Source organism: Pristis pectinata, chromosome 19 (assembly GCF_009764475.1).
Source record: "Pristis pectinata isolate sPriPec2 chromosome 19, sPriPec2.1.pri, whole genome shotgun sequence".
Lineage (NCBI taxonomy): Eukaryota > Metazoa > Chordata > Chondrichthyes > Rhinopristiformes > Pristidae > Pristis > Pristis pectinata.
Window position 1 is genome coordinate 40655381 of NC_067423.1, and position 16873 is coordinate 40672253.

The 16873-nt window shown below is 44.9% G+C and overlaps 1 protein-coding gene across 4 annotated transcripts in view; it reads right to left on the reverse strand.

Moving 5' to 3' along the window:
- eea1 (early endosome antigen 1) overlaps positions 1-16873 on the reverse strand; it is a 92127-nt gene that overhangs the window by 25611 nt on the left and 49643 nt on the right. For all 4 annotated transcript variants that reach the window (XM_052033533.1, XM_052033532.1, XM_052033531.1 and 1 more), the window contains 7 exons: positions 15220-15339; positions 14431-14634; positions 12542-12742; positions 8130-8243; positions 6197-6352; positions 4647-4786; positions 485-773 (listed from right to left, as the gene is read on the reverse strand). In XM_052033533.1, the coding sequence (XP_051889493.1) occupies positions 485-773; positions 4647-4786; positions 6197-6352; positions 8130-8243; positions 12542-12742; positions 14431-14634; positions 15220-15339 (1224 nt within the window). The remainder of the gene's footprint in view (positions 1-484; positions 774-4646; positions 4787-6196; positions 6353-8129; positions 8244-12541; positions 12743-14430; positions 14635-15219; positions 15340-16873) is intronic.

The window sequence follows — 16873 nt, forward strand, 5'->3', positions numbered from 1 at the left end:
GCTGGGACTGTCATAAAACCCACCGTGCTACAGGGAAGGAAACTTGTAGCTCTTATATGCCCTGGCCCCCACAATTCCAGCCTCACAGTAACATTAAACCACTCAATTCCCAACCACCCCCTAAAATTCCCTCCAACTTCCCATCATCTTCACAAGGGTGGGTCACAATAGACCATAAAAGGCAGATTTCCACATGACATAGGAGGAGGCCATTTAGTCCATCAAGGCTGTGTTAGTTCACAGAGCAATCCTATTTCCCCATTAATTTTCCCTGTAACCTTCTCTCCCAACATTGTCATCAGTTCCATCACCTATGCACACCAATGGCAACTCGCCGTCTTTGGGATGTGGGAGGAAAATGGAGCAACTCCACGTGGTCACAGGGAGGAAGTGCAAACTCCACATAGACAACAGCAGAGGTCAGGATTGAACCTGGGTCTGCAAGAGCTATGAGGCAGATCGCTGGGCACGAATGCACACCAACCTTGTCGTCAGCAGCAGTTTTCATCAGATGCCGATGCTTCTCCAATTCTGCTCGCGCTTCCTCAAGAGCCTTGGAGAGACTTTGCTTGGTGTCCGTCAGCTCCTTGGATAAAGCTGCCTTCTCCAGTCCGAGTGCCGTCAGCTGCCCTTGCGCCCCGCTCTCGCTCTCGGCCTTGTGCTTCAGGTCCTCTGCCAACTGCTCCTTCTCACTCTCACACTCCAGCATTTGCTTCCTAATCTTGTCCAGGGCCTCCGATTTCTCCTCCAGTTCCTGCTTTACACCACAAAGACTGGAAAGAAGGGAAAGTCGGTCACAAAACCTGTTTTAACAAATGGCCATCAGACAGATGGGTGATTAACACACACAAAATGCTGGAGGAACTCAGCAGGTCAGGCAGCACCTGTGGAGGGAAATAGACAGTAGATTGTACAGTCGATGGGTCATTAAATGGGCAATGATCTGGAAACATTAACATTGTACCACTTGCTTTGATCTTTCAAAGCTCAGCCCATATAATACACATTTCACACACCCCATGAAGTACAGCTCAAGTGGGAGAACAGGGTGTGGATTCGGAATTAACTGGGCAGAAAAGAGCAGAGGAGACAGGTTGCTATTGCAAGAGAGGGAAATACATAGCAGTGACTCCAGAGGGTTGATATTAAGATCACAGCACCATCCAAAATGTAGTAGTGGTCTGGAGTTGGGTACACAGGGCAAAACCCCAAGGCATTGAGGAGGATAGTATTAGACTTCCTAGCCAATAAAAATAGGCTGGTGATGTAGGCAGATGAAACAGTGATGTGAAGCATGCCACTTCAGAAGGAAGAATAATGAGAAGCACTATACTACAAAATTCAGTATACAAGATGATTTGAGGAATTTACGGGTCTACTAAAAGGGGATGCAACTTGTACACCAGTGCGTATATCATCAGATCTTCCCCAAGTGTGGGCGACAATGATCTGCTATCTATATCGCTGCTAGCTATGAGGCCGGAGTCATGTCGGGACGTCTACAGCACTATCTCCCCCACCCCGCTGATGAACTGACTCTTTCCCCGATGTCAGGACCCCTTCTCAACACCCATGCAGTGCCTCCAGATAGGTCACCTCATCAGGGCATTACCTCAACCCAACCCCTCCAGATACCAGGCCTGTCCGCCTGCTAACGGGATGCAGGGGAGGCTTTCACTTCCCTGACCCGCCCGGCACCCGTGGAGGGGGAAATGGGGGCAGTGTGGGGCAAGGGTTGTGAGGAAGGGGGAGAGGGAGGTGACACTAAAGGAGGGGGGATAAAGGGAGGGATGTGGATAGAGAGATGACAGCAGGCAAACTCTGACAGGTCTCTCTCCTTCCCCACCATCCCTTCCTCTCTGCCCATCTGGCTCCTTGCTGCTATTTAGTGTCTCGTGTATGGGGCTTCACTGTTCCTGTTGCCTCAATAGTGAAGACCACAGTACTTATCTGGACAGCTTCCATCAGCAGACTTCAGCTAAGGTGGACAATCTGTGCTCTGATGCGCAAGCCTTTCAATCCTAGCAACCTGCACAGTGAGTTTACCCGTACTGTGTACGACATACTGTTTGCAAAGCGTGCCAAACTCGGTCACAGAGCCAAAACACGTCGTGAAAAGATGCTGGGCATGGGATTTTTCCAAGAAACATGTTTTTTTCTAAAACTGTACTCACAAAAACACAAAAAATAGATGCCTCTCATATCTGCTCCACCACTCAATAAAGATCAATAAGGCCCCACTTTCCTGCATTAACCTCATTTCCCACAACTTCTAAACAAAATACATTCATCTGTCTTGAGTGTACTCAGTGATTAAACCTTCCTGGGCAGAGAATTTCAAAGCTTCACCACACTCTGGGTGAAGATAATGACTCTTCACCATAAACAGGGCTTGAATTTGCTGCCTTTTACTCATGGTTCAATTTGGGGCATTTTTCCCCACTTGCAAACGTTGGCAAAAACCCAGGTATTTCCCATCATTTAGAAACAGTAACAGAATCACTTCCATTTATGTAAATTTGCAACCAAGCTGGAAATGACAATAAACAAAACCAATGTAAAGAAAAGTCATGTGTTTCTGTGGGTGTTTTCTAATGTAGGTTTCCCCACTCTCACCTGACCCTGGAGTCAGCCTCTGATATCACCCACTCGTGATTCTATTACATAGCAACCACATTTTAAAGCCAAGCTTGAGAAAATATACTGCCAACACAGAATTTAGCCAGTTTTTAAAATGTTTTCGTAATCTTAGAGTCAGAGTCATACAGCACAAAAATGGGTCCTTTGGCCCAACTGGCCAAGATTCCCATCTCAGGTGGTCTTATTTGCCTGCGTTTGGCCCATATCCCTCTAAACCTTTCTTATCGATGTACCTGTTCAAATACCTTTTAAATGTTGATGTACCTGCCTCACCCACTTCCTCTAGCAGCTCGTCCCATATACTGACCACCCTTTGGGTGAAAAAAAGTTGCTCCTCAGGTTCCTATTAAATCTCCCCCCTCAAATCTCTCCCCTCTCACCTAATGTAGGCGATTATTTCTTCAACTCCTTGCACTAGGGATATTCAAGACTAAGACTGGTAGATCTTCAAGGGTATCTTTCTTTTAATCAATAATAAATGACATATTCAAGACCTAATATCAACTAAATTGTACCTATTAAATAGTCACAGGAGCAGAGGTGCCTGGGGAGATCTTTAAATGTAGTAGACAAGTTGATAAGGTTGTTTAAAAGGATCTCGGTTCTATTAATTGCACAGCAAAGCAAGTAAGTGATGTTTGCAGTCCTTCAGTTCTGTAGAACAGAGGCAGCCTGTGTATGAATTCTTTTTACACAGGGTGGGCTGTTGCATATTTGATGCCACATGGGCTTGACAGAAAGAGGTCTTGGTCCAATATTGAGGAGGTCCAAAACAACAGGAGACCAAGCCTTGCTGTAGGGACTTATATGTACATGGACAGATCCCTGATACCCAGTGCCCCACACTATTCCAAACACTGGGTATTTCTCAACTGGAGTAGTGTGTCTATTTTTGAGCACTATGCTTAAGGATGGATGTTGGAGGCTTGGAGAGGGAGCAGAAGACATTAGTAAAAAGCAACCCCGGATGAGACAGTTATGTGGACAGGTTAGAGAAGATGCATTCTTCTTTTATAGAGCAATACAGCACGGATACAGGCCCTTGAGCCCAACCAGTCCATGCCGACCACTGTGCCCACCCAGCTAGTCACAATTTCCTGTGTTCGGCCCATATTCCTCCAAGCCCCGCCCCTCCGTGTACCTAACCAAGCGCTTCTTAAATGACACTATTGTACCTACCTCAACCACTTCCTCTGGCAGCTCGTTCCATATACTCACCCATATATATTTTCACGCAAAAAAGTTGCCCCTCAGGTCCCTTTTAAATCTTTCCCCTCTCACCCTAAACCTATGCCCCTAGTTTTGGACTCCCCTACCCTGGGGAAAAGACTGTTACCATCCACCTTATCAATGCCTCTCATAATTTTAAACACTTCTATAAGGTCGCCCCTCATTCTCCTATGTTCCAAAGAATAAAGACCCAGCCTGGCCAACCTCTCCCTATAACTCAGGCCCTCTGGTCCTGGCAACATCCTCGTAAATCTTTTCTGCTCTCTTTCCGGCTTAACTGCATATTTCCTACAACAGGGTGACCAAAACCGTACACAGTGCTCCAAGTGTGGCCTCACCAAAGACTTATACAACTGCAACATAATGTCCCAACCCCTGTACTCAATGCCCTGACTGATGAAGGCCAGCGTGCTAAACACCTTTCTCACCTCCCTGTCTACCTGTGACACCACTTGGAGTAAAGATGATGAGATTTGATAGAGATGTTTAAAATTATTACTGTTGGGATGTAGTTGACAGTCACAAAAAGAAAAAACAAAAAGATTTTTTTTTAGAAACATAGCAACTTATGGTCTGCAATGCATTACCTGATAAAGCAGATTTTCAATGACATTCAACAGAAACTGAATGTGTAATTGAACGGACTTACAGGGAAAAGGGTGAAGCAGGCAGCTTTCACAGAGCTAGTGTAGACACAAGGGGTTGAATGGCTTCCTCTTGTGCTGTAAGATCCAATATATCAAGCAAGCACTGAAGTGAGAAATTTCAATCCTTACACTTTCTTCTCTGCCTCGAGCTGCAGGTTTAGATCTTTGATTTGGCTCTCCCGAGCAGAGTGCTCTCTGTGGAGCTGCTGATGGTTTTCTTGGGCTCGTTTCTCACTCTGCTCTGCCTTCACAACGTCAGACTCCAGCTTCTGAAAATGAAACTTCATCACAGCATTGTGTTTTAACCAACCCACGTGAAACCTTTCCCTCCTGACCTAAAGATCATTAACCGTTTATGTCCATAAACCCTGCACACAGTAGCTTTTAACTTAATTTTCAAAAACTGATTGTAGAATCTTAACCGCTGTACCTTATTTTTGTTTTGCCTTAATACGGGTACCTTTTCAGCACATGGGGCAACACAACAAGTTTCAACCTTCATGTGGTTAACTTTTTTTTGAAGCAATTCACTCACAGAATGTGGGGACCATTAACATGGTCTGGTATTTATCCATCCCCAGTAGGAAGCCTGCTTACTGAGCTGCCGTAGTTCATGTGGAGAAAGTAGTGTTTTAGATGTAGGATTTAGACCCAGTGACGAAGACACAGCGATGCCATTCCAAGGCAGGATGGTGTGTATTGTAAGGGAAGTTGATGTGTTCTCATGGGTCTACATCCTGTGTCTTTTTGGGTAGGAGAAGACTCAGGAGGCAACAGATGGGGTGGTGTCAAGACAACTACTCTCTCATGGACGGTGCCGAACTCCTTCAACGTTACTGGAGTTCCACTCATCCAGAGAGTTTGACACAAGACTTCCGACTTGCCATGTTAGTGGCAGAGAGGCACAGGGGGTTTGGGTGAGGAGCTGCTCTCATGGTCACGGAATTTAACTGTTTTTCTGGTTGACGCTTTGGGCAAAATCAAACCAAGCTGAGTTTGGGGGAAACAAAAGGTTTTATTTGATAACAGGATTGAAAATATCCCAGTAGATTGTTTGAAAGAACACCTGCAAAGTGTATTTCATTCCCATCTCCAACACCACCAATACCTGGAGATGTTGATCAAAACCCTCTGGTAAAACATGACGTGATGATTCTGTACTGTGTAGTGTACACTGTGGGGCATTCCTGCCTTTGAAGAGCACCTCTTCAGAAACCCAGTTATTTTGATTGAATTGGGAGAGGGAAGAGTATAAAAGAGCTCAGACTCCTGCTGTCCTTAGCAAGAAGATCAAGATGATCGGATGACTATCTAAACACCCGACTCACAGTAACACACGGTTAGGTTCTAAGTTAACCTGTGGTAGCGTCTGTACATAAACCCAGCTCAGAGCTCCAACCGTCTCCCAGCACTTTCACTTTAATTTAATACATTTTTTGAGAAATGGGCATATACAATAACTACCTAGCTGAGAAAAGCCCCGCTGAGGATTACAAAATACTTCAGTGACACAAGTTGGATATCAATGTATAAAAGAGCAAATCAAAAAATGAAAATAAATCCCAATTCTTCTCTCACAAACTTGGTTATTGAACACACACAACCTGTGGCTGCTCATTACTAATGCTGTCCTTCAGAGTACATTCAGGGACAATGTTTATTGGTTGTTCACTACAGACCTTAATCTGAGATTCCAGCTGCTCTATTTTCTGCTCAGAGTAGAGCTGTTTCTCCTTGTATTCTCTCAGGTTGGTGTCCAGTTGACTGCAGTACTCTGTTTTCTCATTAAGTTTTGATGTAAACTGATCCAGCTGAGCTTTGACCTTGGCCAGCTCCTGGGGAAATAAAGCACACCCGTAAGGTAGCAGCTCCGCCGATGTACAATAGCGACTTGTAGTCCCTTCAACGTGGTAACACATCTCAAGGCATCAGCAAGCCTATTGTTGCAACGGCCATAGGGATCGATGACCTAAATTTTGATCAAGGAGATAGGTTATGGAAGAAGGAGAGGTGCCAAGGAGGGGTTAGGGAAGTAATTCCGGAGGAAAGGATGTTGAAGGTGACGGCACACTCCCAGAGCCGGTGGGGGGAGAGGTGACGGCACACCCCCAGAGCCAGTGGGGGGGGAAGAGGTGATGGCACACCCCCAGAGCCAGTGGGGGGGGGGGAAGAGGTGACGGCACACCCCCAGAGCCAGTGGGGGGGGGGGGGGGGAGAGGTGACGGCACACCCCCAGAGCCAGGGGCAAGCAAAGGCCAGAATCAACAATGCACAGAGATCTGACGTTTTGATCTGATGTTCAGAGATCTGAGGAAGAATAAGGCAACAGGGAGGGATTTGAAAACAAGAATCTAAATTTTAAAATTGAGATTAAGGGTCACTCAAGGTCAGTGAGCACTTGGGTCACAGGTGAATTGATGGTGGTTATAATGTATTTCGATGAAGTCCATTTTCTGGATTGCATAAGGCCAGCCCAGGGGAGCATTAGAACAGAGTGTGAACAAGACACAAAGGCTTTTGTCAGCAAGTAAGCTGAGGCAAGAGCAGGTACAGGCACTGTTGGAGGTGGAAGTACATCTGGTTCCACCTCTAACAGTGCCTGTACCTTCAGTCAGAAGCTCAGCTCAAATGGGCCAGTAATGCAGGGATTTGGTGATCAAATGTCACTAATGCAATTTGTGAATTTTAGTACGTTTATACAAGATACAATGCTGGTGTCAGTACAAGCTGATGCACTGTCACAAAAATCCACTGGTTCACTAACATCCACTATGGAAGGAACCCTGGCATCACCATTATCACAGGGACATGGTTAACTTCTGACTGATAAAAAAAATCCACTCAACTCTACGAGGAGATGTAGGGATGGTCAATGAATGCCAGTCCTTCCATCAACACCACCTCCAAACAACGACTAACAAAGACATTTTTTGGTGTCAGTTTGCTGTCCAAGCTGGCCACACGTTTTGGATCAACTGCATGTAAAACACTTGAGAAATAGATTACAACCTGGACTACTTTTTGCCCTTTGTAACCCCCGTCTAAAAATAAAGCACCTGTCCGTTATACTGAAAACTCCACATGAAACTAAAAGGACTGTGCAGTTTCCAGCACCGATACAAATAGCAGCTGGTACTTCAGAATCTTCAGCATGTCAATAGGCAAGGCATGGAAGGATGCTGCTCTAATGCAGGGAAGTGGAATCAGTGTAGATGGGCTAAAAGGTTGGGATGGACGCTTTGAGCTGAAGGGCCCACTTCTGTGCTGTATGACTCTGTGACATTGTTCATACTAATATCACTCACTCCATATTTAGTTTTGAATCAAAGAATACAGTTAATTCATTTGTAACTTATTTGTCTCACAAACTTTCTGCAGATATGCTGCCATTGTATACACGGGTGCAGGAACCTCAACAAAAGATTATCAATCACCAACTTGTCACTTGGTAACTGCGCCCTCCTGCATTCACGGTCCTTCAGTGCCAACACTGTGGCTCGAACGCGAAACATTTGCACAGATTGCTTCCAGTAGTATGGGGATAAATCAGGACGTACAAAAGACAAACCCTGGACAGGACACAGGACTTTGAAAAAGGAGCAAGGTTCGTACCTGCTCTTTATCCTGCAGGGCGTGCTTGGCAGTCTCCAGGTGGTTTTCCAGGTCGGCTCGCTGTGCAGTCTTGGATGCTTCAGCAGACAGAAGCAGCTCCGTTTTCCCTTTCACCTGAAATATTTAACAAAAGCAGCAATTAGTGACCAGAATGGCTCAATCCACTCTGAAAGAAGGTATCTCAGAAAAAAGGTGTTCAGCCCTCAGCTCAGTCAGACCCAGGTTGACCTGTACCTCCATCCCATTTACTCAATTTCAAAAACCTATTGATTGCTGTCTTAAAATTGTCAGTTCAGCATCCACAGCCTCACGGGGCATCAAGCTGCAGATTACCGCTCTTCTAAAAACATGTGTTAATTTTACTTCTAACTGGCTTTGTTCAAATAGGAGTGAATTAATCTGCTTCCTCCAAAGCAGCTATTTAGCAAGTATAAATGGGGAATAAATCTATCATCCTGCAGGGTGAAGAGGACTCACTGACTATTCTGGTCCTGCTTTTTACGGCAGATTTCCAGCCCACAAATGACAGCAGCAAGCCACCTGTGGGAGAGACAAGGCACAGATCTTCCCCAGGTTATGAACAGCTGACCTACGTCCAGCCTGCATGTACAAATGGGTGTTTGGGAGACCGGCAGGATGAATTTGTCAACTGCTGCAGGGCTGCAGGCATCTTCTGCTGTGTGGGAACTCGATTTGCAGATGCATTTCTGACTTGCGAACTGTCCAGCTTATGAACAGCTCATGAAAACAGAACCCTGCCATAACCTGGGGACGATCTGTATCGGATATTCACAGGTACAGCACAGAATTGATCACCTAAAGACCTGTGCTGGTGCAGGGTCTTCAAGGGCACTAGTCTCCTCTTGTCACACCTTATACTTACCCAGGGAATGTGCTTAAGGTGTCCCACTGCATACACCCCACACTTTTTCCAACAATGACTATAATATTTGTCAAAGACATCATTCTGGGTAACCAAAGTACACATGAAGAAACATGTTTCGAGAATAACCAACGCCACCGAAACCCAAGAAACTGTTCCGTCTGCCTCACCCATCACAAAGAATTAAACAGAACAAAAGTTTCAGAGCTTTTAATAAATCAAGACCACAATTATGTTGACAGTATAACTGTTTAAAACATTAAATCCACACACAATCCTCATTATAAATGTAAATATTCGGGCTTTTAATGGAAACTGTTGATGTCAGGCTATGATTATACCCTCATAGCCACAAAGACACTAGTGATAAACTTTAATAATAACCTAACAAGTTTACTTAGAAAGTTATAATAAATGTGGACTCAGCTTTAAAAACAGGGACTGAATTACATTTTGATCCTTTTAAGCTGAGCATCATTTCAACTATTGTCTCAACTCCCCACGTTGGACTAGTAAATTAAAAGTCACTGTAATAGCACCTGGACATGAAAAAGGGATTTGAGAGACAGTTTGGCCATGATCCTTTAGAATGAGTGTGGTTTCATATCTCATGGGAAAGACTTTTGTTCTCTAACAGTGCAGCTGTCCCTCAGCAATGCACTGATGGGGCAGCCCAGGCTTCCTTGCTTGGGTCTCTGGGGCTGAGACTCAAACCCACAAACCCACGGTGAAAATGAATGATGTAAATGTTTTAAGTGGAATCAATAAGTATTTTTTCCTCAACAGCTCAAGCTTTACTGCAACGAACAGAAACCCTGCTTCTCCTACGAGTCCAGAGTGGAGAATAGAATCGTACAGCACAGAAACAAGCCCTTCGGCCCACCACGTCCATGCCGACCTTTTTGCCCATCGACACTAATCCCACTTGCCTGCATTAGGACTGTATCTTTCTATACCTTGCCTCTTTAAGTGTCTAAACAGTGATTGTATCTGACTCTACCACATGTAGTATTTGACTCTACATATGTAGCACTCTACTCATTCCAGATATCAACTACTCTCGGTGTAAAATACTTACCCCTCAAATCCCCTTTAAAACTCTTGTTTCACCTTGGACCTATACCCTCTAGTTTCTGATACCCTTGTAAGCCCTTATGGCATTCTGAATTTGAAGTCCGCCAATGGCGATTTGATGCTGCTGCCATCCCCTGCCATTACAGAGAAGTTGCAGCTCAAGCCTCGCCAGTTTTATGATGCCCTTAAAGGAAGGCAGCCTGTCATCCTTCCCCAGTCTGGCCCACATGTGAATCCTTAATGTCGGTGACTCTTCAATGGCTCCTCAATTCAAGGGCAACTGGGATGGACCAAGATGCCAGCATTGTCAGTGACATCCATAGCCCATGAACAAACAAATTTAAAGCAACTTATGGTGGCAATATTAGAGAATGATTCAATAGGCTGGAGGTAGAGAAGGTTAAAGGGTTGGATGAGAACCCATGCAGGGATTTGAGACCAAAGATGAGAACCTTAAAGCCTCAGCATAGCTTAACCCTGACCAGTGCAGGTCAGTTTTACATGGTAATTAGTGAATGGGATAGTACAGATTAGAGTCAAGGAGTCTCAGTTGTACTGCACAGAAACGCCCTTCGGCCCATTACTTCCGTGCCGACCTCTTTGCTCATCTACACTGATCCCATTTGCTCACATTAGACCATATCCTTCTAGTCATTGCAGACTTAACTACCTGCCCAAATGTCTCTTAAATATAGTGACTGCATCTGATCCGACCTGTGCCTCTGGCAGCACACTCCAGACATTAGCCTTTCTCTGTGTATGAAAATTTACCTGTCAGATCCCCTTTAAAACTCCCTCCTCTCACCTTAAACTTATGCCCTCTTGTTTTTGATATCCCTACCATGGGAAAATCTACCCTATCTCTGCCTCTCATAATCTTACACACTTCTATCGGGTCATCCCTCAGCCTCCTTCGGTCCAGGGAAAACAAGTCCAGCCTATCCAGTCTCTCCCCATTACTAAAGTTTTCCAATCCAGGCAACATCTCGGTGAATCTCCCCTGTACTCCCTCCGGCTTAATCACATCCTTCCTGTGGTGTGGTGACCAGAACCACACTCAATACACCAAGTGTGACCTAACCAGCATTTTGTGAACTTGTAATATAACATCCCAACTCTTATATTCTAGGCCCTGACCTATGAAGTCAAGCATGCCATAAGAGGTCTTCACCACCCTATCCATCTGTGTTGCCACTTTCAGGGAACTGTGGACTTGGACACCTTGGTCTCTGTTTATTAACATTCCTTAATGCCCTACCATTCACTATGCATGTTCTACCCCATTCGACTTCCCATTAGGATGTGGGCAACAGTTTTAGACCTCCTCATTTACAGAGGGTGAAACAAGTGAGTTCAATTAGGAGAGTAATGCAATAGTCAAGTCAACAATGGAGGTTTTGGGCAGGATTCAAATTGAGGCAAAGTTGGGTAGTGCCATGGAGATGGAAACATGTGGCCTTCACGACACTGCTTTGTACACCCCAAAGCTCACCTCTCATCTCAAAACTCTCACTAAAGTTACGAACAGTTTGCTCAACTATCAGACAGCTGCGGGGGACAAGGGTGGAGTCAGTGGCTGTGGAATGGTGCTCGTGACAGCCCTCGCTGTCTCAATAGTTAGTTGTTTGAAATTTCTCCTCATCAAATACAGAACGTCGGTTAAGCAGCTGGAGAACTTTGAGAGCAGCGGGGAGGGGGAGATGGGTGGGGACCGGTGGGGAGGGGGAGACAGGTGGGGAAGGAGAGACGGCTGGAGCCAGGTAGGAAGGGGGAGATGGAGACAGGTGGAGGCCGGTGGGGAGGGGGAGACAGGTGGGGAAGTAGAAACGGGTGGAGCCAGGTGGGGAGGGGGAGATGGAGACGGGTGGGGGAGGGGGAGACGGTGGGGACGATATTCTGACAAGGAATTTCAGATGATGTCACCAAGGGGTAGCATATGGATGAGAACTTGGGAGGCATCAAGGGCAGACCCTTACGGGACAGTGTGGGTCTGAAATAAAACCTACTGCAGCTTATGGCTGGATTGTTAGGAATGGGGCCAGGTCAATGTGGTCTCACCTGGATGGGGGATGATGCAGGGGTGTTGGAGAGGGAGCTGCACACAGGTTGAGAAGGACAAGGAGGAAGAGCTTAAAATTCACAGTCATTTGTCTTCAGTGCACTGAAGAAAACTCTCAATATTGAGCACCTCTGTTAAATCTCCCCTTAACCTCTCACATTCCTGGATGAGCAAATCCAGCTACTTCATTCTGACTTAATGTCAGTACACATTTGATTAACAGGATATGCTTATTAATTATCCCTTTCAATTGATCACGTCAGTTCATAGTCTGACAGAGTTTACAGTGACTAAGTACCAGAAAATCTGAATCCAATTCTTGAAGCCATGGTGTTTATGATGAAGGAATGAGTGAATCAGGCCAACAGGCAACACATGAACAAAACAACACTGTACCTGCAAGTCAAGTTGGACCATCTTCTCCTTGGTCTCACTAAGCTGGCTGGTAAGTTCACTAATGGTCGACTCGAGAGATTGAGCACGATCTTCAGCAGCACGCAGGTGGGATTTCTGCTCTTGCATTTGCTTGTGCAGGTTCTCCTGTGCTTGGTTATGGCTCTCCGTTTGATTTTTCAGCTTCTCTGTTAACTGAGCGACCTAACAGTTCAATACAATGGACAGTCACCAAACATAGGCACTAACACCCAGGCCCATTATCATTGTTACAGTTATGGTCATCATACCACTAGTGGCTTTAATGATAATCCTCAGCCTTTGCCTATTAAGGAGCCACTGTCGTGTAACAATGAACTGTTGAAGCAGGGCTGATGTTGCAGCCATTTTAATGAGAGGTTTAGGAGAATGCATAACGATTGCAGAATAGGGAGGAGAGTTTGTTTTGCAAAGGAAATTACCTCAGCACACATATCTGTTTTAACTGGAATGAATGATGCAGAAGTAAAACAGACCTGTTATTAATGCTTTTTTCATTAAAACAGTAATTATGTGTAATCAGAATGAAACTATCAATAAAAGGAGGTGAATTATACTGGATACCTCAACAGCATACCAAGTAGGGAAGAATAAAATTATAGGTAAAGGAGAAACTAATTAAATTCCCCATGTACAGAAATACATTTCAATTTTCATACCATACAGCAAGGCCTGAGAGAAATGCCTGCACTGGCTGTTTCAGAACTGAGTGTCTGGGATTGCACTGGGTGCTTTGAATTGAGCATCTGGATTTGTAACAGTTTGAGAGCAGAGATGGGCAAAACTCGATTTCACAACCAACCACCAATAGATGTGGCTCTGTGCAACCTTTTTTTAAGTGCATTTTAGGCACTACTGCAGGTGCAGTATACAATGAGATTACAAAACCTAATTTTCACTGCTTAAAAAAACCATATTGATTTGAAGATTAATAGTAACTCTTCTCTGTGATAATTCAATTGCTTTGACCTCTTGGGTAGCTGGGCACTGGCCAGAGTGCACTGTAACAAGTAAACCTGGAACTTGCCAGCCTGATCTTTGCCGAGTTAGTGGCCAGCATTGCTGGTCAAAGCCCACTGAATCATGAGAACCTTATAATCCTGCACAACTAGTCTCTGCTGTGTTGTCCTCTGTCTCTCATCAAAAACAACTCTCAATTTACAACTGTACACAAATAATGATCATCTGGGTGTCATTTTGGGAAGTGGGGGAACTCCTTAGAAATAAGCTTCAAGAATCAGCAAGGTAAAAGTTAAACAGTAAAAGAAGCTAATTTTGATAGCCCAATTAATGGACAAGAAAAGCAACTGTGTTGTGCTTCTTCACCTGAGTCCAGTCTCATCTTCAGTGTCTTCAGCAATAAACAAGTGGAGAGAAAAAAATGAGCTAACGTAGCAGTTGGAGTTGCAGTTAGAGTCAGACTATACAAAATTTGATCCTAACTGCTATTCTAACTACAATATTCACTCATTTGATCATGCCCTATCGGAGGTATTTCCTTTGTTCTATATATCCCTCCCCCAGTTTCTCTGCAACTGAAAACTAACTTGTTTTCTCTCCTTCCCAGTTCAGACGAAACATCTCGGACCTGAAACGTTTGCTGTTTCTCTTTCCACAGATGCTGCCTGACCTGCTGAGCATTTCCAGCATTTTCTGTTTTCATTTCAGATTTCCAGCATCTGCAGTTTTGATTTTCATAAACATGGATGATCTGTTTACAATTCATTCATCACTTTAATACAAATGTAAAATACTTTCTTGGAAATGGACAATACAATTATAATAATATTATAAATATGGGCACCTCATTATGGAAATACTGGTCTAACTTTTGCTTTATTTAACTTGTGTACCTGATCTTGCAAAGCATGGTTCTTCTCTTGCAGTTGATTCAAGACGGCCACCTCGCCTTTGCCATCTTGGATTTTAATGAAAAGGTCCTCCCGCTCGGTTTCAAGATGCACGATGCTGTCCTTGCTCTTCTGCAGCAGAGCCTCCAGATTCTGGATCTTCTGGTCTTTATCCCCGATCTGCCGCAGCACTTGCTCCAGATCATTCTGCAGTAAAGGATATTGGAGAAGATCTCAACTATCTAATTCTGGAGTTTAAGGCAAAGACACTGTGTTCCTCGCCACTGCAAGTATTGCACTGTCCACCTTATTCCAAACCCAATAAAGACATCAGTTTGGTGGACATCTCAACCACAACAGGAGACTTCCTAAAAATTATACATTTCTGCAGAGCACCTGAACACACTGGCTTTCTTATGATATTTTAATTCTGTTCATTTTGTGTATTTATTAATAGAGCACATCTGACAAAATTTCATCAGATCACCTAGCAGGGCTTGTGAAAAGACTTGGACAGAAGTACTTATACAGCACTTTTCAAATCCTCGTTACAACCCAAGGCGTTTTAAGTCCAGTGAAGTACTTTTGAATTGAAGTTATTATTATTCAGGATTGAGAACACTTTCACCCGACAGATCACAGTAGTACAGTGTGACGCTTTCTTGCTTTCTCGAGGTTGGTCTGGGATGGGCAGTAACTGCTGGCTTTGTTTGCCAAGCCCATATCCCAAAATGTCACATACCCTCCGTTTCCTTGCTGTGAGACCTGTTAAGTGGCCAAACAAGTAAATACCTGTGTTTCCCGCAACTGGGAAGTGGTGTTCTGCTGGCTGGTCTGCAGCTCCTGGTGCTGTTGTTTCAGTTTGTCCAGCTGATGTTGTACTTCCGTCAAGGTAGCCGCACTTTCCTTCACCTGAAGCAAGCCCAAAGCATAAATCGTCACGTGAACATCATTCAGGAGAGCACTGGATTTAAAAACAGTAATAAGAATACTTTAAGTGTTGTAGATGTTAGACTCAGAGAAGAGGCACTGCATTGCTGAGCCTCATCTCCAACAAGTGTCCCACTGGAACAGAGCTAATCTACAGGATCGATGGGAAACTCTTGACTCCATTGCAGAACCGAGGGCTTCCCTCAACTTCCCAGGTTGGGTCAAAGGAACTGTGCCTGGCTCCAGCTTGATCGCAGGGGCTGCCAGAAAGATGATTGTAGATCACTGCACCTTGGGACTTTACCGCAGGTTTTAGTCAGGCTTCACTCCTTAACCTTTTGTCAGGTTTCGCTCCTTACCCTTGTCCTCTCCTGCAAAACCCACACCTGAGGGGGCTCTTCACCCTGAGTGGGAGCTTGGCTCCTGAATGTCTCTGGTGGTCACATGTGTGCCATACATTTGAGACGAAGTCTCCTCCAAAACTTTAATTTAGAACCATAAGCGTCTCAGGGTCCGGAGTCCATGTACCACTGAGTGGAGCAACAGAGAACTTGCTGACGGGAAGGGGTCCACCCTGAAGGGGGAAGGGGTCCGCCCACTTGGCCTTCCCCTAGCTACCAGCCAACTGAGAAGGCTGAGAGCAAGAATCAGCAGTGAATGGAACACCTTCACTGTGCACCCATCACATCAGCCCTGTGATACTTTGACACACAACTTCAGAGACCACACTTGATAAAAGGGCACTGCGATGTAGGTTAGCAACATAGCAACACTTCATCTTTCAGCTTCCTTTCTAGGTTTGGCCATATACACATACAACCTCTTGCTGCTCTTCTCCAAGACTGCAAGACCTACATCATCAACTACCTCAGCTGATGAAAGTAGCTGAACTGACCTTCCCCTCCTTAATGCTGGTCAACATCCTGGAGAAACTCTAGCCCATCAGGTTGAAGTACTGTATAAATACGCACATACCGCCTCATTATAGAAAAGATGTGGAAGCTTTAGAGAGGGTGCAGAGGAGATTTACCAGGATGCTGCCTGGATTGGAGAGCATGTCTTAAGAGGATAGGTTGAGTGAGCTAGGGCTTTTCTCTTTGGAGAGGAGGAGGATGAGACGTGACTTGATAGAGGTGTACAAGATGATAAGAGGCACAGATCAAGTGGTCAGTCAGAGACATTTTCCCAGGGCGACAATGGCTAACACGAGGGGACATAATTTTAAGGTGATTGGAGGAAGGTATAAGGGGGATGTCAGGGGTAAAGTTTTTATTTTTACACAGAGAGTGGTGGGTGTGTGGAATGCACTGCTGGCAGAAGTTGTGGGGGCCTATACATTAGGGACATTTAAAAGACTCTTAGACAGACACATGAATGATAGAAAAATACGGGGCTATGTGGGAGGGAAGGGTTAGATAGATCTTAAGAGCAGGATAAAATGTCGGCACAACATTGTGGGCCGAAGGGCCTGTACCGTGCTGTAGTGTTCTATGTTCAATGTACCTCACGCTCAGCT